We start from the raw sequence: 20,757 nt of genomic DNA on the forward strand, positions 1-20,757 counted from the left end.
CCATAGAACATTACAGTACAGTACAGACCCTTCGGCCCTCGATGTGGTGCCAACCTATATATTCCTACCAAAAAAAATTAACCCCCACCCCATAACCCTCTATTTTTCTTTCATCCGTGTGACTGTCTAAGCCCCCAATTTTCCAGTCTCCACCCCCAGCAAGGCATTCCAGGCACCCACAACTCTTTGTTTAAAAAAAAACATCCTTGATGTCTCCACTCAACTTCCCTCCCTTCACTTTGTACATGTCCTCTGGTGTTTGCTGATATTGCCCTATCCACTGTTCACCCTATCTATGCCGCTCATAAAATTGTAGACCTCTATCAAGACTCCTCTCGTCCTTCTACGCTCCAAAGAGAAAAGTCCCAGTTCTGCTAACCTTACCCTCCTTCCTGTAATGAGGCGACCAAAACTGAACACAACACTCCAAGTGTGGTCCCACCAGAGTTTCAATGCCTGGAGGTGGCTTCAACTGCTGAAAATCACTATTGAACCCTGGATTGAATAATGATGCTGAAGTAACTCTTCACACAGGTTTAAATTGGTCATCAGAATGGACTGTGGGGATGCACTCTGCAGAAAAGTCACAAAACCCTGCTGAAGGTGTGATGCCAGTCTGCAGGAGGTAAGGAAAGGTGTGAACGCGCAGAGGCTTGGAAGATCTTGGGCACTGAATTTAATTTTTCTGTGATAACCATGATTAAACTGATCTCTCACTCTGCTCATCTATACCCATCGCTTGTCCCTCCCCCAATCACCAGCATTGTCTAAGCAAGAATGAGGCAGAATAATGAGGTTCAGAAGCAGGAAACACTCCTCCTTGTCTGTTCTCTGCTGTTCAATGAGGTCACCTTCCTGCCTGGTCTTTGTGGACATTTGTGGGAGGGGGGAGATCATAATTCAGTAGGTTTCAAAGTTGTTTTGGCAAGAGATAAAAATGGTCCAGAGGTTAGGGTCCTGGACTAGGCAAAGGCTGAATACACTCACTTTAGATGGGACTTGGTGTCAGTAGATTGGGAGCAGCTTGGGGTGGGGGAAGAATGACGCCCAACAAATGGATGAGAGTTCAGGGGTAAAAGGCAACAACGCTTGCAAGTTTATTGAACCTTGGATGGCAAGGAAGATTGATGACTTGATGAAGAAGGGTATGGCTGATTGAAAGCAGGAGACAAGCTTGAGCAGTGTGTGAGAGTACTTCATGGAGAAATTAAGAGGGCCCAAGAAATATAACTGGTGCACAATGTTCCAAAGAATCCCAAGAGCAAGAGGTCAAGAGCAGTTCTGAAACCGTGCACATAATGAGTCAATTAGGGACGATTAAAACAATGGTTTTCAAACATATTCTTTCCCTCAATAATCACAGTGCATCAATGGCATAGGGATTACGTAAGTTGGAATGTGAGTGGAAAGAAAGAGTTTGAAAACCACTGGTGCAGATGGAGAGTTCATGGAGCAGAGTGGTGATATTCCAGAACATGGCAGCATGACCCATGTTCAAATCCAGCACTCTCTGTAAGGAGTTTGTATGTTTTCCTCATGATTGTTCTTTTGCCTGGGTGCTCTGATTTCCTCCCATGCTCCAAAACACCATTCGGGGTTGGTAGGTTAATTGGGTGTAATTGGACAGCACAAGTTTAAATTGAAGTCAGTGGTTCTCAACCTTTTTCTTTCTACTCAGTCCACTTTCAGTAATCCCTGCGCATTGGTGCTCTGTGATTAGTAAGGGATTGCTCAACGTGGTATGTGAGTGGGAAGGTTGAGAACCACTGCTCTAGACCCAAATGTTACTGAAATATTTTGCTTGAGAAAAATTGTCTTTGGCCCATTTCCTTTGGAGTTCTGAGACTCCACATAATGAGTCAGTTAAGTCCGATTAAAACAGAGGTTTTCAAACTTTAAGCAATTCCCACTAATCACAGAGCACCGATGGGATAGGGATTACTTAAAGTGGTCAGTGAGTGGAAAGGAAAAGGTTGCGAACCACTGGCTTAAGGTGAGTGGAGGAAAGTTTCAGGGAGATATCAGAAGTAGGTTTTTCTTAGAGTGGTGGGTGCCTGGAGGTTGGTACAGTAGGGACATCCAAAAGACTCTTAGATAGGCACATGGATGTTGGAAGAAGAGGGGCTTATTGGTGTGAGGTAGGAAAGGATTAGATTATTGTGGAATAGGTTCACACTGGTTAGCCGAACATCATGGACTAAAGGGCCATTTAACAAAGAAAACGTTGAGATAGCTCAGCAGGTTGGCCCAGTTAGTGTAGAGATTAGCACAATGCTGTTACTGCGCCACCAGATCCGCCACAGGTGTGTGCAATACTGTGGGCCAAAAAGGCCTGTATTGTGCTGGAAGGCTCTCTGTTCTGTACCCTGCCGAACCTGCTTCTTCCGGCGCACCTCCCCAGGAGAGAGCTCCCTTGGTCCCTTGCAGTCCAGGCAACCGGCCTTTGGGATGCCAGGCCGCGCACTGTCAGTTCTGGCCCGGAGAGTGGGCAGGATCCCCCCCTGATGGGAGCACTTCACCTTGTTTATCTTTTGTGTCCACAGGCTGACATGCATGAAGCTGGAAGAGGCATGGTGTGATCCTGCTCTCAGCCAGGTCCGTGGTCCCCACTGCCTTTTTTTTCCTGTCCTTCCTCCCTCCACCTCTCTTATCTTCTGTCCCTTACCCTATCACCTCCTCATCCTTCCCCAGCTCATTTACCCCTCGATGTTCGTAAGTTCACCCCATTTCCCATTTGGCTCCTGAGCCAAGACTTTGAGTAACTGCTTCTCCCTGCAGATGCTGCCTGATTCCCCCCACCCCCCACCCAAGCAGCTCCTTGTCTGCTCTGGATCCCACCAACTGCCATCCTTGTGCCTCTGATGACCCTTCTCTGTGTCTTGCAGCTTCAGCGGGACCTCAACTTGGCAGCTCAGGCACTGATCCAGCTTTCGCAGTCAGCCCCCGACACACCTGTGGGAGGACTCCGCTCCGCTGCCACAGCCTGCCACGAAGCGCAGAAGCTGTGAGGAATGACGAGCACGGTGACCCCGAAGCCTGTTCCCTTTGGGTGTCGGGAGAGTTCCCCCCCCCCCCCCCCCCCACTGAGGATGCCATCTCTGCTCGTCAGCAGGGCCACGAACCTTCACTGTGCGTGGCCGATCCGTGGAGCCAGCCAACGCCCAATTACCCTGCAAGCAGAGCCAGAACATGTGGTGGAGAATGCGTGGTTAGTGCAATGCCATCACCGGACGTTGGAATCCGCCGCTGCCTGTGAGGAATTGGTTCTTCTCCAGGGGCTAGAGTTTCCTCCCACCCTGCAGAAACGTACGGTGTTGGTAGGTTAATTTCATGGGCCAGAAGGATTGTGTTGTTTCTTTTTAAAAAGTACCAAGTTCCCCACGTGAAAAGCATGGGAAATTTCTGCAAACCAGTGAGATTAATTACCCAGAAGGTCTGGGCGTGAGGGCAATCTCCGTGACCCACCTGGGCTTGATTGGCAGCAGAGTTGCCCAGTCACGCCCAGTGTTCTTCAGAAGGAGGCTCTCTGCAGCCCACTGACCCTGGTGGAACTCCCGCAGTCCTTGTGTCTTTGCTCTCCGCAGTCCTGCTTTTCTTTATGATCGACTCCGCTTCTGCAGGGCCTTTCCAAACATTTTCATTCTTTCCAAACATTACCTTTCCAAGGTAACCTCTTGTCTTTCCTGCTGGTTTACTCCCTAAACAGCCCGCAGACAGGCCTCTCGAACCACATTGTGCCTTTCCACCACATTCCCCTCACCTGCTTTAGGGTGACCTCCTGCAACAGTGATTCCACCGGTGAGGCAGACTGACACCCCATCCCTACCTCGCTGTTACCCTGGCCACCCTTGCTCATTGTTCTCACCTGCTTCTTGGGGTCACCAGCCTGGCTCGGATGTACAAAGATGGCAAAAGTGCTGGAGAAACTCAGGTCACACGGCATCCAGGGAAAGTAAAAAGGCAGTGGGCTTTTCTTTGCTCCTGACAGAAGGCCCAGGCCTGAAATGTCAACAGGCTTTTACTTCCCATGGATGTTACTTGAACTGCTGAGTTTCTCCAGCAATTTAAATTTTGACAGACAGCACAGTAAAAGGACCACAGGACCATGCCACCCAAATACCCCAATTACCTACAATCCCTGTACGTTTTGTAGGGTGGGAGGTAACTGGAGCCTCTGGAGGAAACCCACACAGACGTACAAACTCCTTACAGTCAGCACCGGATTCGAACCCCGGTCACTGTTGATGTGCGAACTACTACACTAACCATGCACCAGTATCCTCAGACCTTATTGTCAACCCATCCCCGTACCAGCATCAAGGATAGACAGGCAGCAGCTCTGATTATGACCTAGTCGACCTCATCAATTGAAACCTCTCCATCCAAGCTGATAAGTATTAAAATCCTCCTGCCAAATTCCCTTAACATTTTGTCGTACAGTGAGAATCCAGGATTTACCCTTGCCTGCAAGGAACCTGGGTAGTAATTTGAATCAAGACGTGGTGCTTAGAACTCTGCACTGTGTGTCAGTAATGCCTTGGTGTGGAGGCAACAAATCTTCCTTATTTGGGGCCTGTTTGAATTTTTTAAATCCTTTTCTCATTGCTGTTACAGTATCAGTGATTGGGACTTGGGTTCGAATCCCGCACTGTCTGTAAGGAGTTTGTACGTTCTCCCTGTGTCTCTGTGGGATTTCACCAGGCTCCGATTTCCTCCCACTGTTTAAGACGTACCGGGGTGGGAGGGGGGGTGTAGGTTAATTGGGTGTAATGTTTGGTGTGGGCCGAAAGGGCCTGTTTCCGGTGCTGTTATGTACAAGACTGCTCTCGTGTCCTGTCCACATCGACTCCATAACTCTTTGGATTTCCAAGATTGTTAGCTTTTTAACCTTTAGTTCCCTATTTGTTAAACTTCCGGTGCAAACTCTGAGTTGCATTCAGCTAGCCCATTTGTTCCACCCCCACCATAAATCTTTGTGACCATAAGGTGTTGTCCACCACCCATTTTTATCACCTGGAAGCTCGGAGTTACGATGTTTCGTTAGTTTTGAAGGTAGTTTTGCCCTTAGTAGGACAAATTAGGTTTGGGTTGTTGTCTTACCTGATGTGAAACAAATTAGCTCATGGCTGTTCAACGTTGCTGCCTCAGCTTTTAGGGGGTGTTTTTGTTCCCGATCAGAATTAGAGGCGAGTGTGTTTGTGGTTTGATTCTTGCTGAGCCCCATAAAGCAAAAGACTGTCCGACGGCCTCAGGAAAAGCTCGATCCTGGTGAGGGCTAGCAGAAAAATTGTTTTGAAAACATGTTCTGAAATAACGTATTTTTTTTAAGTGTTTGGAACATTTTATTCTAAGCTGACGTTAATAAAGTTCCTGAGGTTCTCCCTGTGGTGGTGATATGCTTTCAAACCTCACCTGGAAATTTGCCCAATGAAGTGGAGAATAGTGCAATACACCAACGTGCTGAAGGAACACGGCAAGTCACACTGTATTCATCAAAAGTAAAGGGTGACTAATCTATTTGCTATTAATTTAGACAAAATGTTATAATCTGTGTTCAGAAATGAAATTGGCCTATATGAAGATGGAAGCAAAGGGTCCTTCCCTTTTTTTTTAGGAAGAACATTAATGCTGTTTTAATCGATTCAAGTAAATCACAAGGATCTTTCATTTGATCCAACAATCCCATAAATATAGGAATCAATAACTCTTTGAATTCTTTATAAAACTTCAGAGAAAAACCATCTTCCCCTGGAGCCTTATTATTTGGTAAATACATCACTTTATATTTCTGAAACTGTAAAATAATTTATTCATTCAGTTTTCTCTGTATTGTGGCAAAATAATTTGTGACAAATAATCATCTATTTTTATCTCCATCCTTCAAAGATTCCGATTGGTATAATTTCTTATAAAATTTCATAAAATCCTCATTAATGCCCTGTGTTCTATAAGTAAGATGAACCAAATCTTCTTTTATAGCTATTATTGTTCTTGATAATTGTTCAAATTGAAATGAGTAAAATAGGAGAAAATAATTCTGAGCATATTTTGTATAAATGTACAAATAATACTATTTTTTCTTATCAGCTTAAATCATAAAGGGTGGCCATACCTGACAAGAGGCTGAGGCCCGAACGTTGCTCACCCTTCACTTCCTATCGATGATGTATGCCCTGATTACTTCTTCCAGTATGTTTGTGTATTGCATTCAATCCCAGTGCCTACAGACTTCCTTGTTCACCATTCAGGTGAAGAGCTTTGACTGATTTTGGCATGTTTTGTCCATCCCCATGCTCACAAACAGTCCCCTTGTGGAATTGACCCACTGCTTTGCAATGTCTGAAAAGTTCCGTGGTTTTGCCCTGGCCCTGGGTACAGTTTCAGAAGGAATATGCACCCTGTCTCCGATTTGCAGACATTGTGCCTTCTTGATCCATTCCCGCAGTCACTCTGCTTTAATTTTAGATGACAGACCCTTCTAGCCCACAAGCCTGTGCTACCCAAATAACTCGCCAACCAAGTTGGGCAAATGATTTGGATGGCACAGTTGGCAGAACAGTTCGCACAATGCCATTACAGCAGCAGCAATCGCGACCGAGGTTCAAATCTCATGCTCTCTATAAGGAGTTTGTAATGTTATGAGCCCAGAGGACCCAAAACCTAGCAGCAATAGAAATTCACGAAGACAAATGGTTACTTAAACAGAAGTTGCTTTTAATTATCTTTTAACATGCAAACAGAATCACACTTTAACTTATCACTTTTGACTTAACTAACCTAACTTAACCCCCTTCTAATTCTAAGCGCATGTATATGTTCAGAAAAGTTCTTTAGTTCACAGTCCAATCTCATTCCTCCAAGTTCACTGGTTGCAGGCAATTCTTACACTACGCACAGAATTTAACATTTATGAATTTCACCAGGCTTTGGTGCTTGAAAGGTAAATGGTTCTTGTCGGTTTTCAGAGAGAGATTTGTTGTTCGCTGGACACCAATGATTTCCTCTAATCAGACACGTCAGTGTCTTGCCAAAGAAACTTGCCCCTTCAGGGTTTTCCAGATGATAACCTCTTTCTTTCAGGTCACCACAGAGTTCCTTTTTGTTTCTTTTATTTCAAGTGAAACATTAGACAGCCAGCTATCTCCTCTTGTATGGACCACAAGGGCTTTGACCAGGCTGAACTAAGCACTCACAACCCTGCTTCGGAATGGGGTTTTTGCACAAGCTTGCCAGCTTGTCCTGTTCTAGTCCCAGCTGTTGCTGGTGAATTTGTTCTCTCCCTCTCTCTCAGAGAAAAGCCTGTTTTTTCTCTCCCTGCTTGCAAAACCACATTTTCCTCAGAACAGCAAACTGAACTCAGACAGCCTGCAGCTCCGAACCTAATCCTCCGAGTTCTTTCATCTGTTGCTTTTCAAAACAACAATCCATTAATGAAGTCCCTTGGGCACACCCCAAAGCTTTTGCAAAGGCCTTTTGGAGCCAGCCAGTCTAGCTTGAGCAGAGCTCCGGTATTTTAAATGAGATCTGTTTTGAAATGTCCGTATGTGACCAACACTAAAAAACCTGCCCCAAATGATCTCCTTTAAAACATATTTATATACAATATAAAATACAACATATTGTGTCACAGTACATTCTTCCCATGTCTGCGTGGGTGTTCCCGGGGGCTCCGGTTTCCTTCCACTGTTCAAAATGTGCTGGGGGTTGTAGGTTAATTGGGTGTAAATTGGGCAGCACGGACTCATGGGCCAAACTTAACCTGGTATGTCTGAAATGTGGGAGGAAACCCACACAGGTCATGTGGAGAACATAAGAAGTTCTTACAAACAGCTCTGGATTTAAACCTGGTGCTGTCAAATTAAAACTGCCCTTACAACCAGTGAGATAATTTCCCACACTGTTGAAAGTGCTGAACCACCACACCTCATCAATTCCTGGACAATCAAAGCTTGTTCAGGCTCCATGGATGGGTTTTGAGGGAGTTGAAAGGAGACGTGGCAGATAGTTGATTGGACAATCAAGGTCAGGTGACCTTAACATCACTGTAAGCATGAGGGACTGTGTAGCAGAGTGGGCTGAATTGAAGTGGTAAGGCTTTGACTCGAGGGGATTTAACGAGAGGAGGCTGAAGTGGTGGTGCAGGAGTTAAAGCAAGAAAGGGCCACCTTATTTGAGGAACAAAAAGGATTCAGCAGGTAGGCACAGTTAAGGGCAAGTTTTAGATGTATATTTTCCTCTGAATATATAAGGAATGGCACTGAATATCTTGCAGAATGTGGGTCGTTGGGGAAGCCAGCAGTATCCTTGATGACTTTGTCTGCGAGAAGTGCATCCAGCTCCAGCTCCAGCTCCTGACAAGCCAAGTTAAGGAATTGGATAATTCAGGAAGTAGAGGGGGTGATAAACAGGACTTACAGGGGCACTATCAGAGGGAGGAGGAGATAGATGCAGGGCACCCCTGTGAGCATTCCCCTCAATAACTAGTTTTGGATACTGTTGGAGGGGGGGGGGAACCTACCAGGGACAAGCCATAGTGATCAGTTCTCTGGCACAAAGTCTAAGAAGGGAAGGGAGGAGAAAGGTTGAACTATTCCATAGTTAGGGGGACAAATAAGAGGTTCTGTGGAAGAGATCGAGCATCCCGGATGGTATGTTGCCTGAGTCTGAATTGTCTCCGATCAAGTTCACAGCATTCTCAGGAGGGAGGGTGAGCAGCTAGATGTCATGGTCCATATAGGGACCAATGATGAGTGCAAGGAGAGTTCAGGGAGTTGGGTGCTTGGTTGATTTCCTCCCACCCTTCAATACCTATTTGGTTAGTAGGTTAATTGGTCACATGGGTGTAATTGTGAAGCACAGGCTCCTGGGCCAGAAGGGTCATGTTACTGTCCTGAATGTCTAAATTTAAAAATAAATATTAAAATTTTAGGTCAGCCAGCATCTGTGGAGATTGCTTCAGAAAACCCTCTTGGATGCATTTTACAAACTCCTCCCTATCTAAGGCCCCAGCAAGGGAGCAATCCCAGTCAGTATTAGGGATGCTAAATTACCCTACTGCTATAACCCAATTGCTTTTTACGATCTGACTCCTGGAGGATATTCTGGACTCGTGGCTTCCACTGAGGAGCAGGGTGGTCCCTTCAGATCTCATTGAAGAGACAAAGGATGTAGAATTGAAATAGAATAGGGATTAGCTACAGGAAGTGGTGAATGGAGCTCAGATCACCACATAAAATCTCTCACCTCGAGGGACTCCATCTTCATCTCCCATTACCGAAGAGAGGCAGCCAACATGTTGAAGCATCATTAGCACCCTGGACACACTGTCTTCTTCCTGTCACTGGGGAACGTCGGATGCAGTACTGCTCCTGGTCTCCCGTCACTGGAGTATCAGACACAGTACTGATCCCAGTCTTCTGTCACTGTGGTATCGGATGCAGTACTGCTTCTGGTCTCCTGTCACTGGGGTATCGGATGCAGTACTGATCTCAGTCTCCCGTCAATCTAAGGCTCCGATACCTGTCATTGGGGTATCGGATGCAGTACTGCTTCTGGTGTTGTCATACCAAGCCACACATTCGTAGGTGTAAAGTGTGTAGAGCAGGGGGCTAAGAACACAGTGTGAGATAATGGAGATGTTCTAAATCTTCTGTATTTGACCCACCATCTACCAACATTCCAATCACAAACCCCTCCACCTGCCAATGCAACAATCACAAACCCCTCCACCTGCCAATGCAACAATCACAGCCCCATCCACCTACCAATACACCAATCACAAACCCCTCCACCTGCCAATGCGCTAATCAGAACCCCTTCCACCTATCATCGCGCCCGCCAATCACAACCCCCGCTACCTGTCAACGCGCCAATCATAACCGCCTCCACCTGCCAATGCGCCGATCTCATCTATTCTCCGCCTCCTAATACCAGTCACAATCGTTGCCTTGCCGGCCGCGCCATTGCAGTTCCCGAGTTGCGCTGCACCAACAACACGCATGCGTACTCACAGGCCAGCGACTAAACCCTGAGTTTGGCGCCATCCAGCTGGGGCGCGCGCCCTTTAACGCGTACGCGCAATTCGATGGCGAGCTCCGTCCTTGTCCCTGCTGCCCTTACCTCACGTACCCTTGTCCCTTTCCACAGACGGTGCGAGCGCGAAACACGTGACCTTGCCCGCCAAAAAAAATTCCGCAAGGTTCTAAAATTAGCAGATGACGTCACCGTTAAATAAAGCGGCCGGACGGGGCGCACGGGCCGCAATGCGCATGCCCGACTGCGGCACCGCGAGGCCTTGTGGGTAGGTGCCGTGCCTATGAGAACGCGCTGCGCGGGTGGGGTCGAGTCCAGCGGGAGGCGGCGGGGGCAGGGAGACCGGGACGGTAGCGGTGGCTGGTGCAGGGAGACCGACCGCGGCGGCTGGGGCCTGGCACACCGGGCGCCGACATGGCAGAGCGAGAGCAGCTGGTGCAGCAAGCCCGACTTGCCGAGCAGGCCGAGCGTTACGATGACATGGCGGCGTCCATGAAGTCGGTGAGTGGGGAGCTGTTTTGCCCGGCGGCTGCAGGGCCCAGGATCCTGTCATCTTTCCCGGGACGGCTGGCTCTCGTCCCTTCCCCGTCGGTCTGGGGGGTATGAGGGGGCATCCGCGGGGTCGTAGTGGGAGTTATGCCGAGAGTCGGTCGTCTCCCTCCGCGACCAATCCGGGCCACCGTTCTTCCCCCACCCCCCCAACGAAGGAGCCGTGGTTCCGGTCATCACCCCCCCCCTCCCTCCGCCGGTTAATCCGGGGTCGGGGAAGGGCATAGCGCCCGCCGCCTCACCCTTCACCCTGGGGCTAGTTGACGTGAGGGACCCCCATTATCTCAGTGTCCGTCCGTTGGTGTGGGTGTGACCGTGGCCGGGACGCGCCCGGGGCATATGTCCATTTCTGTGGGAGCCCGTGGAACAGAGTCGCGGGGAGGGGGGGCTCCTTTGGAGCCAGGTTGCTCTATTCCCGATGAAAGGGGCTGGTTTCCTCGCCCCGAGCGAGGGCGAGCCGGCAGATTTGGGCTGGGTGGTGGCTGGGGCAGGGCTCCTGCGCGTCGAAGTGGTGGGAGTTGTGCGGGGAGCCAATGGTGTGGGCAGCAAGCCAGCGCCCTGCCGGTCCGCACCCATCCATTGAAATGTCTGTCCTTCCCGACAGTGTACATGGGCGCGCTTTGTGTGACAGCTGTAGGTGGATCGAGATTTAGCCAGCCGCTTCCTGTGTTGGCTGGCTTCCTGCCAACAAGAGGATTCATGACCGCAGGATGCGGGTGGAGCAGCACAGATGTGTGTAGGTGGCATTAAGGGTAGACGAAGGCAACACTCAGTCGCCAGTCCGTATCCTGCAAAATCTAAACTCGTTCAATTGTTTAAGAAAGCCAATATTTATGATTTAGGATGATGTATATGCTGGAAAAAAAATGATTGAATGGGTGACACCCAAGCCTGGACTGGTTGGTATTTCTTGGGCAAAAATTGTGGGGAAATTAAACATTTTTTTCATACATTTGGTTTTTTTTATGTATTTCACCTTATGTGTAGTGATTCCTCCCTTTACAAAGAGGACAAGAATGAAGATGTCTTGATGCTATTGTATTGTCTCTCCTGCAGTGAAAACACAATGTTGGAGAAACTCGGCAGGTCAAAGAGTGTACTTTATGTAGCCAAGATAAAGATACATAATCAACGTTTCGGACAATAATGTGCAGAAAATTGGTCTCGCAACCCAAGCAAAAAAAAATACTTGGGAGTGGGCAGAGTGTAACCAAGGTTTGCCAGATTGGTTTCTGTGAGGGCCTTGTCCCTTGAAGAAGTGATGAAGACTGAACCAGTCGCTTCAGTTTATTGGAGAGGCACAACATTCTTGAGGGACTTGGCACGGATGTTGCCTTTTGCTGATTTTCGAAATTGTAGACGTTGAAGCGATGGAGGGAAATGAATGAATTGTGCTGAGGCGAAAGTTTGGCCTCTATTTGTTGAATGGAGCAGGCAATATGAGCAGTTTGGATGGTACTTATTTTGTAAATAATCTCTGGTTTGGAGCAGGAGTGATGGCAGCACTTTTGTTTTGAGGTTGTGTTATGTACTTGAAACATGAAAAGTAGCAGCACCAAAGCAAGACTAACTGGATAATATTCAAAGAGCAGGGACAATAGGGTGAATGGTCTCTAATCTCATTGACCATTTTGGTGTGATCTTTGCAACTTATTTTTATGGAACTAGAAAATGTGCGCCCTTGTGAAAAAGGGTTGTTGGGTGTAAAAGTGAAGAGTTGGGAGGGGTTCCAGAGGACTGGAAAATTGCCACTGTCACTCCACTTTGAGAAAGAGGCAAAAGACAGGAACTATAGGTAGGATAGTTTAACTTTAGTGGTAGGCAAGATTCTAGAGTCCAATTAGCAAGGATGAGGTTTTTGGTCGCAAGGTAAAATAGGCTGGTCAGCATGGTTTATTTTGGTGAAGACCTTGGCTGACAAATCTGGTGAAATTCTTTGAGGAAGTAATGTGACAAAGGAGAGTCAGTGGATATAATTTGGATTTTCAGAAAGCCTTTGAATAGGTGCCGCATGAGGCTGCTAAACAAGATAGGAGCGCATGGAGCAATCACAACCCCCTCCACCTGTCAACGCGCCAATCACAACCCCCTTAATTTACCAACGCACCGATCACAATCCCCTCCACCTGCCAATGTACCGATCTCATCTATTCTCGGGCTGTTAGATGCGGACATTGGTTAGACCAAATGTTCGCAACTTTTTCTTTCTACTCGCATTCCTCTTTAAGTAATCCCTCTGCCATTGGTGATCTGTGATTAGTAAGGGATGGCTTAATGTGGGTGGGAAGGAAAGGTCGAGAATCACTGCTCTAGACCCGATTGTTACTGAAATATTTTGCTGGAGAAAAATTGTCATTGGCCCATTTCCTTTGGAGTTCTGAAACCATGCACATAATGAGTCAATGGGGTACAATTAAAACAGTGGTTTTCAAACCTTTTCTATCCATTCACATATCACCTTAAGCAATCCCTTACTAATCACAGAGCACTATGGCATAGGGAATACTTTGTGGCATGTGAGTGGGAAGAAAAAAGTTGAGAACCACTGGATTAGAAGATTGACTGGCAGAAGGCAGAGTGTTAATAAAGGGGGCATTTTTTAAACTGGCTGCCAGTGTCTGGTGGTGTTTCGCAGGGGTCATTGTTGTGTCTGATACTTTTCACACTGATGTAAATTATTTAAGTGACATAATTGATGGCTTGGTGGCCAAGATTTTGAATCCTATGAAGATAGGAGGAGCAGGTAATATGGAAGAAGTGGGGAGTCTGCAGAGGGACTGGGACAGGTTGGGAGACTGGACCAAGTGGTACATGGAATACAGTGTAAGGAATGCACTTCTATTAGCAGTAATCAAGGTGTAGACGATTTTCAGGGGCAAGAATGTAACCTAATGGACTTGGGAGCCAGAGTTCAAGACTTTCTGGTTATTGCAGGTTGAATTGGTAGTGAGGAAGCAAATGCCATGTTTGATTTATTTTGAAAGGAGTAGAATACCAAAGGCAAAGATGTGTTGCTGAGGTTTTAAGGTGTTGTTCAGACCACATTTCAAGCATTGAGCGGTTTTGGGCCCCACATCTAAGGAAGAATATACTGTCATGTGAGAAGGTTTATGAGAATGATCCCAGAGATGAGAGCGTTAACATGTGAGTAGTGTTTGATTTCTCTGGGCCTGTATTCATTGGAGTTTGGGGGGGAGGGGGAGAATCTCATTAAAATTATTGAATATTGATAGAGTAGATGTTTCCAGTGGTGGGAGAGTCCAGGACCAGAGGATACAACCTCACAATAAAAGGAGATCCCTTCAGAATATTGATGAGGAGAGATTTCTTCAGCCAGAGGGCGATGAATCTGGAATTCGTCGCCATGGAAGGCGGTGGGAGCTAGGTCATTGGGTAGCTTTAAAGTGGCGGTTGACTGGTTCTTGATCAGTAAGCGTGTCAAAGGTTACTGTGAGAAGACAAATGAATGGGGTTGAGGAAGAATGCATCGGTCGTCACCTTGTGTTCCGAGGCGATCTGATCTCAGAACCTAAGCAGGCTGAGGACTGGTCAGTACTTGGAGGGGAGACTGCCTAGGAACACCAAGTGCTGAGGATTTCTGTGAGGGGTGCTGAACAAAGTAGCAACTCTCTTTTTGCCTTGCAGTTGGCAAAAGTTAAAGATTTTCATGTATGTTACATTCTAAATGTCGTATTACATGACAGTAATGGAACCTTTCCAGTCTCGATGGCCAATTTGAGTGGGATAATGGAATCAAAATCTGCACCTTCAAAGTGAGAGCTGGCAGATTTTGATCAGTAGCCAGCTCATCACCTTTGTTTTTGTACTTGGAATTTGCAGTCCAAGATGAACAGAACTAAAAACTAAATGGCAAATAAAGGTCAAATCTGATCACAATGATTGTAGGTCATTAATGCCATGACCCTGTTCCACACACAATAAGGTCCTGGTTAATTTGTGAGCCACCTGTCAGTCTTTCTCTTCAAACAAAAAGACAATAGGTTTTTACTCACCTGTTTCAATCAGGTACCAAATGATCTAACAGCAGCTGCCATTTTAAGAAATGGCTGCGCTCCTGATGTGCAGAAGTGTTTCCCGACTTTATCCGTGAAAATTAGGCCTTCACTGTGCTGGAGAACAATCCGATTCTGTCACCGTGGGCTACCTTGCTTCCTTGAGGTGTAATACTGAAAATTGATGTCGCGATTAAGATGGTGCGTAATGCTGTAAGCTGGCTGGGTGATGGAAGATTAATGCAAAAGCAATCATAGTGTGGCAAGCTTCAGGAATTACTTTTGTACTTGGAGGTCAGAAAGCAATCTGATGCAGGAACTTGGTGGATTGAGCAGCATTTGGTGGGAGAAAAAGAATTGACATTTGGGCAGGAACCCAGAGGGTCTGACCTGAAACAGAGTTCTTTTTGCTGTGATGGATGCAGTTTGACCCATTGAGTTCCTCCAGCAGACTGAAGATGTGGCATCTGTAGCAAAGTCTCCTTTGTACTTGATCAAGTTGTTCTGGGTTGATGGGGCTACAGAATCAGGGTTGTGATGACTGCAGTTGCATTGGATGGAGCGAAGTGACTGTCTGCCAATCCCTGGGCAGTGAAACAGCAAGTTACTTGTCATTAATGTTTCCTCACATCCCAATCTTGACTGTGTTCTAATTACAAGGACATTGCAGCCATTAAACAAGTTGTGCAAAGCATTGATTTAAAGATGAAGCTCCCCTTCTCTCCATTCTTCCGTACCTCTCTTTGCTCCAATTCTTCACCAGATAATCAAATATCCTTGTTTTCCCAACATCTCACCCTTGATACCCAGCCTTTGGAACCACTAACCTGCAGTGTTTGTTCACTATAATGTGCGCCACATCTTTTCCAGTGACCTGTGTAAAATTCCTATCTTTATATGCTGCTTTCCTGTAACTCATCCTCCTCTGAATTCCACAATACTGGCACACTGGCCACAGTTCCATTGGTTATTTGGCTTGTGGTGGACTATTTTTGCCACAGAATTGTACGTTCGGTTGAGTCTCACCATATGTTTGCCTGATATCCATGAGAACTGTTGCAGCATGAGTAGTTCTCTGTCCCATAATTCCCCCAACCTTCACCCAAGATGAAGCCAATTGTGTCACATTATCTGTGCCTCCCCCTGGAGTGACTGCTTTGATGTGGCTACATGTTGAGATACCATTCAATAACCTTTGGCTATCTGTACATACACACTTGGGGACATTTTCCCTATGTCTTGTCTGCAAATCTAATCATGACGGGAGAGTTGAAGTTGCACCATTTGAATGAACGCATGTGTTTGTGAAGTTTGATATGCAGCCAGAAAGCTGAATGATTGTCATTGCTGGGTTCCACTTCAATCCTCGTTCTTTCAATGTTTCACTGGGTTTTTTTTTAAACTGGCAGTCACTTCTACCCTGTAAAACACAAAACATTCAGCCCATGAACTCCCTCTTTTCTGTTTATTTAATAAGAAATCCCTTGCCCAGGAGTAATCGGAAATAATTTGACTCTATTGTACAGGGTCTGTTACAAGTAACTGATAGAAGGATTAGAAAGGGAATGAGGAAAATAATATCCGTGTTTTCGTTGGGGCCTGAAAAGGTGTTGGGATCAGAAACTCTCAGCACATCATGGACCCGAAGAGTTGTGACTTGAAGTCTTACACTGAGTGCCGGAAAATGGGGAGCTGTCCAAATTGCCTCCTGTGTGGTATTTTGTGGCGTGCGTGGTTTAGGTGTTGGCCTGCCATTAGCGATGGGCACTCACTGACTTTTCATCTTGAGTTGGGAAAGGGGGCTTGATTCCCATTCTTCAACTCCAGTGGTGCTTGCCTGCTCACACCTGTTACACTCTTTCCTGTTGTTTGCAGGTAGCCGAGTTAAATGAGGTGCTGTCCAATGAAGACCGCAACCTGCTTTCTGTGGCCTACAAGAATGTGGTGGGGGCTCGCAGGTCCTCCTGGAGGGTGATCAGCAGCATCGAGCAGAAGATCACAGCTGATGGCAATGAAAAGAAGCTGGAGATAGTGCGTGCCTACCGTGAGAAGGTGGAGAAGGAGCTGGAGGTAGTGTGTAATGATGTGTTGTGCCTGCTTGACAAATTCCTCATTAAGAACTGCAATGAGTCCCAGGTAGAGAGCAAAGTCTTTTACTTGAAAATGAAGGGCGACTACCACCGCTACTTGGCTGAGGTGGCCACTGGTGAGAAGAGAGCTGATGTCGTGAAATTGTCTGAGGCTGCTTACAAAGAGGCCTTCGAGGTCAGTAAGGATCAGATGCAGCCGACTCATCCCATCCGACTGGGTTTGGCCCTCAACTTCTCAGTCTTCTACTACGAAATCCAGAATACCCCCGAGCAGGCCTGCCAGTTGGCCAAGGCAGCCTTTGACGACGCCATCACTGAACTGGACACTCTTAATGAGGGTTCGTACCAGGACTCAACACTCATCATGCAGTTACTACGGGACAACCTCACCCTCTGGACAACTGACCAGCAGGATGATGAGGCAGGAGAAGGCAACAATTGATGGTCTATACCTTTACCCTGCCCTTCCATCTCCCTCCTGTCTTGCCTTGCCCACCCACCATATGTGCTAATAACCTAGTGCTGATGTATCTACTGTACACACTCCCCTAAATCTGCTGTATGCCCATCAGAAGACAAGACGATGTGAAGTCTTTGGCTACATTGGTATTTAAGTCCCTTTGCTGTAGTTTGCACTTAAAGTTTAAAGTTTATGGATCTATTTCATTGCCCACAAATCAAGAGCTTTCTTTCTGATCCTTTTTTTAAAAGAAAAAAAACGCACACATCTGGGTTATTTTTGAATCGAGAACCTCCAATTATGTAAAATGCTGTCTGGTAATTACATCAGTGATGACATCTGGCACCTCCTGACCAGTACCTCTTGCATGTGGAAATTAAAATATCCCTTAAATCCAGCACCTTGTTGGTTTCACCTTTCCCAGAATTGAGTGTATTGTACTGTTTATATGATAGTTTGCTCATCTTGGCCAGTAAATATTTCATCCTTGAGGTAAATTTGTAGAAAGCTTGGGTGAACTTGCTTTTCTGTGGCAGAATATTCATTTTTGACCATTTTAATTTATATGGAGCTCCATGATGTACATAGATCTTGGGTACTGCATTGCATCTGCTTCAATGTTATTTTGATACTTTTGACAGGTGCCTGTTTTTACCTAACAGTTGAATTTTCTTCTGTAAAACATTCGCTTTACCATAGTTCTCAAGCTGGCTTTGAGCTTGGAGGATTGTCGGAAAAAAAACATTTGTTGGTGGGGTAGGGATAAGAATCTGATGGAATGCCAAACTTTAATTCGATGTTGAGTTAAATGGATGACAATAAATGCTGCCTTGGCTATTACATGGATTTGGCCTTGTTGTCTTCTGTTGGTTTGGTGCATTTGATGGTTTGAAGAAAAGCCATTGAGTAATTACTGGTGTTTATGCTTGTGATTTTAAGAGCAGGCATGTGCACTGTGCTTTGCACTGTTTGCTTTTGGACTTCTCTCCTACACTAGTTGTTTATTATTTCATCAGTCTGGGTAGGGAGAAATGACTTGAGCTTTTCACTTATTGCTCCTAAGTCCTCTCTCCCTGCTAATGTTGAGTTGGTTCCCTTTCAAAGGAGCCAGTAAACGATGGGGCGCCTAGTTTTCTTTCCTTAAACAGACAAGTTCTGGATTAAAGCTGAATCTACCCCCCTTCTGGTGGTAAATGAAGAACCACCAAGTGTGAAGCATGGCTTGTCAATATTTCCTTGTCCATTGATATTTGGATTTGCTAGACTCCGCCTGGTGATTAGGCCTTCGCAGTAATGTGAAACCCAGAAGGGCATTAAACTCCAGGTGTTATCAAATTGATGGGGACTACAAACCAATCGATGTTGACTTCAGGTCTGACCTAACCATCCAGAATGTCTCATTTGCCAGCTCTGAAAGCAAGAGCCTACAGGTCTGCAAATGTCTTTTCCACGGTTGGTATCCAGTTCCCTGATGCTGTGAGAAATTGTGTAAAAGAGCAGGAAGGATTGGGATATGCATAGACTTGAGCTCAACAAATTTTATAATGGGCATAACAGTCACAACTTGTGTGTACAATGGCTGCAGAGCAACTGACTTAAAATACTTGTTAAATGGTTTAACCAACATTATTGTGTGCATAACGGTTGCGAATTAACCGTAAAATGGCTGCAGAGGAACTGACGGCGCCGTCCTGATTACTGCCTGCTGAGCTGATCAATGCTGAAGTGCTCAAGACCGATACAGGGCGTATCTGCAGCATGAGGCAGCTGAGAACCCTTAATCAATGGTGTCTGGCCAATATATATATATATACAGGTGCACCTGACAACTGGTGTACAAGAAGCCACCTTGGGCTGTGCTCAGGGCTCACTTGGTTATAGATATCTAAGCTTTATGGGTGAGACTCTCAATTGAACAAAGCAAGCTTGTGAATAAAGGATTTGAAGTTTCAGGTCTGTAAGTTATTCCCTAGGTCTGGACCAAGAAGAGGATGAAACTCTGCAGCTGCTGAGATCATTTTGGGCAGTGCATCCAATGGTAGGAGAACCTGCAATGCAGAACATTTTCACTCTACCCTGACCCTCCTTCCACTGGAAATATTTTCCCTTGTTCTACCTTCGGTGCAATATTGCTTTAGAAAGCAAAACTTTAATCTCTTGAATAGATTTGAAATTGTGCACTGAGGTGCAGGGTAATTTCCTGAAATTTGGCCAATCAACACTTACCTGGGTATCCCTTGTGTGCAACTAAGGAGAAAGTGACCTTGGAATAAAGGGTAGGTAAGGTGATGAGATACTTTACAGCTGCAAAACCCTATTAGCTCACAGCAGAAGCTCTGCCGAGAGTTCCAGTCACGTTGGAAGTGAAGTTTGCCGGTGTTGGACAGAGCATAGGAAATTTGATGTCAAGTCTGGAAGTCCAAGTTTGGGCACATTTGAGAGATCGTCTTTGAAACTGGTCAAGAGGAGGTGATTAAACTCCACAGGTGCTCAGGCAATAACAACTGATTTCCTTTAGAGTCCAGAATTAGTAGATGCATCTGCAGTGAAATTTCACCCAGAATGCAACTTTCTGCCTGAAAGCGTGGAGGAGAATGTCTCCATAGTTCAAGAGCAGTGCCTTCAAATCCCATGGATTAAGGGTGGCTGGTGCGAGAGAGAGAGAGAGGAGGGGCCCCCTTACCTGTTAAATTTTTCTGGAACATTTGAGTTCCTAGTGCAAGGACTCTAGATTTGAACCCAGAGATGGGTCTCTGAAGTGTAGTAAATTTGTGAAACTGCAATGGTGATGCAGCAAGGCACTTTAATTGGGTCACCTTCAATGGGCAGCAGGCTACAGTAAAATGCTGCAGAGCATACCCAGTTTTCAGGTAATGCTAACCCTGGACTTGATTGAATTGCCCACTGCATGTTGGATCACTTCACTCCACATTTTATCTCTTTGCTTACCTCTAATTCTGTCCTTCGGCCCATCATTGTCAAGAGTGCTCTCGCTCAAGCCCAGTGGTTCCTGACCTTCACCACCCTACTCATACCAACTTAAGTAATCCCTTACTTACCACAGAGCAGCTAGTGCATCCTATAAGGTGGCATGTATGAGGGGGTGGGGGTGGTTGGTTGGAGAGGAGGTTGAAACCCACTGCTCTAGTCTTTGCCACCTCTTCACGCATTTTACACCAGGCAGTCATTTTGTTCTTTTTTTAAATTTTGATATACAGAACGGTAACAGGCCCTTTCAGCCTATGAGTCTGTGCCATCCAATTAACCTACAGCCTCAACTTCTCTGGTTTTGAACGGTGGGAGGAAACTGGAGCCTCCAGGGAAAACCCACACAGACACGGGGAGAACGTACAAACTCCTCGCATCGTGGGATTTGAACCCTGGTCCCCATCGCTGGTGCTGTAACAGCGGTGCGCTATCCATTATGCCAACTGCAGTAGTCAAGATTTTTAAAATATTTTCCTGTCCATTGTGTTGGGCTCAGGGAAACCCATTGGGCAAGGTAGACAACACATGGGCATCAACACCAAGGGCAGGCCAGCAGCAGCTGGGCTGAGCCTCCCACTTACAGATGGTCATGTGGGATCATTGACTATTTATCCACAGCACTGCA

At 46.2% G+C, this 20,757-nt stretch overlaps 2 protein-coding genes and 1 long non-coding RNA gene across 4 annotated transcripts in view; 2 read left to right on the forward strand and 1 right to left on the reverse strand.

Moving 5' to 3' along the window:
* LOC138761446 (uncharacterized) overlaps positions 1-5,367 on the forward strand; it is a 24,137-nt gene extending 18,770 nt beyond the window's left edge. Inside the window, exons 8-10 of one of the 2 annotated variants that reach the window (XM_069933615.1) lie at positions 535-625; positions 2,544-2,595; positions 2,886-5,367. In XM_069933615.1, the coding sequence (XP_069789716.1) occupies positions 535-625; positions 2,544-2,595; positions 2,886-3,008 (266 nt within the window). In that variant the 3' untranslated portion in view covers positions 3,009-5,367. The remainder of the gene's footprint in view (positions 1-534; positions 626-2,543; positions 2,596-2,885) is intronic. The other variant, XM_069933616.1, reaches the window with a different exon arrangement.
* The window catches only part of LOC138761447 (uncharacterized), a 24,710-nt gene extending 15,001 nt beyond the window's left edge, over positions 1-9,709 (reverse strand). Inside the window, exons 1-2 of the long non-coding RNA XR_011356327.1 lie at positions 9,244-9,709; positions 5,101-5,275 (exon numbers count right to left, since the gene is read on the reverse strand). This is a non-coding gene — a long non-coding RNA (uncharacterized lncRNA). The remainder of the gene's footprint in view (positions 1-5,100; positions 5,276-9,243) is intronic.
* A 637-nt stretch (positions 9,710-10,346) lies between these two features.
* LOC138761448 (14-3-3 protein eta-like) lies at positions 10,347-17,990 on the forward strand. The gene is made up of 2 exons (XM_069933618.1): positions 10,347-10,533; positions 16,470-17,990. Exons 1-2 carry the CDS (start codon positions 10,447-10,449, stop codon positions 17,124-17,126), a joined length of 744 nt encoding a protein of 247 aa, XP_069789719.1. The 5' UTR covers positions 10,347-10,446; the 3' UTR covers positions 17,127-17,990.
* Positions 17,991-20,757: the final 2,767 nt, after the last annotated feature.

Source organism: Narcine bancroftii, chromosome 4 (genome assembly GCF_036971445.1).
Source record: "Narcine bancroftii isolate sNarBan1 chromosome 4, sNarBan1.hap1, whole genome shotgun sequence".
NCBI classification, from domain to species: domain Eukaryota; kingdom Metazoa; phylum Chordata; class Chondrichthyes; order Torpediniformes; family Narcinidae; genus Narcine; species Narcine bancroftii.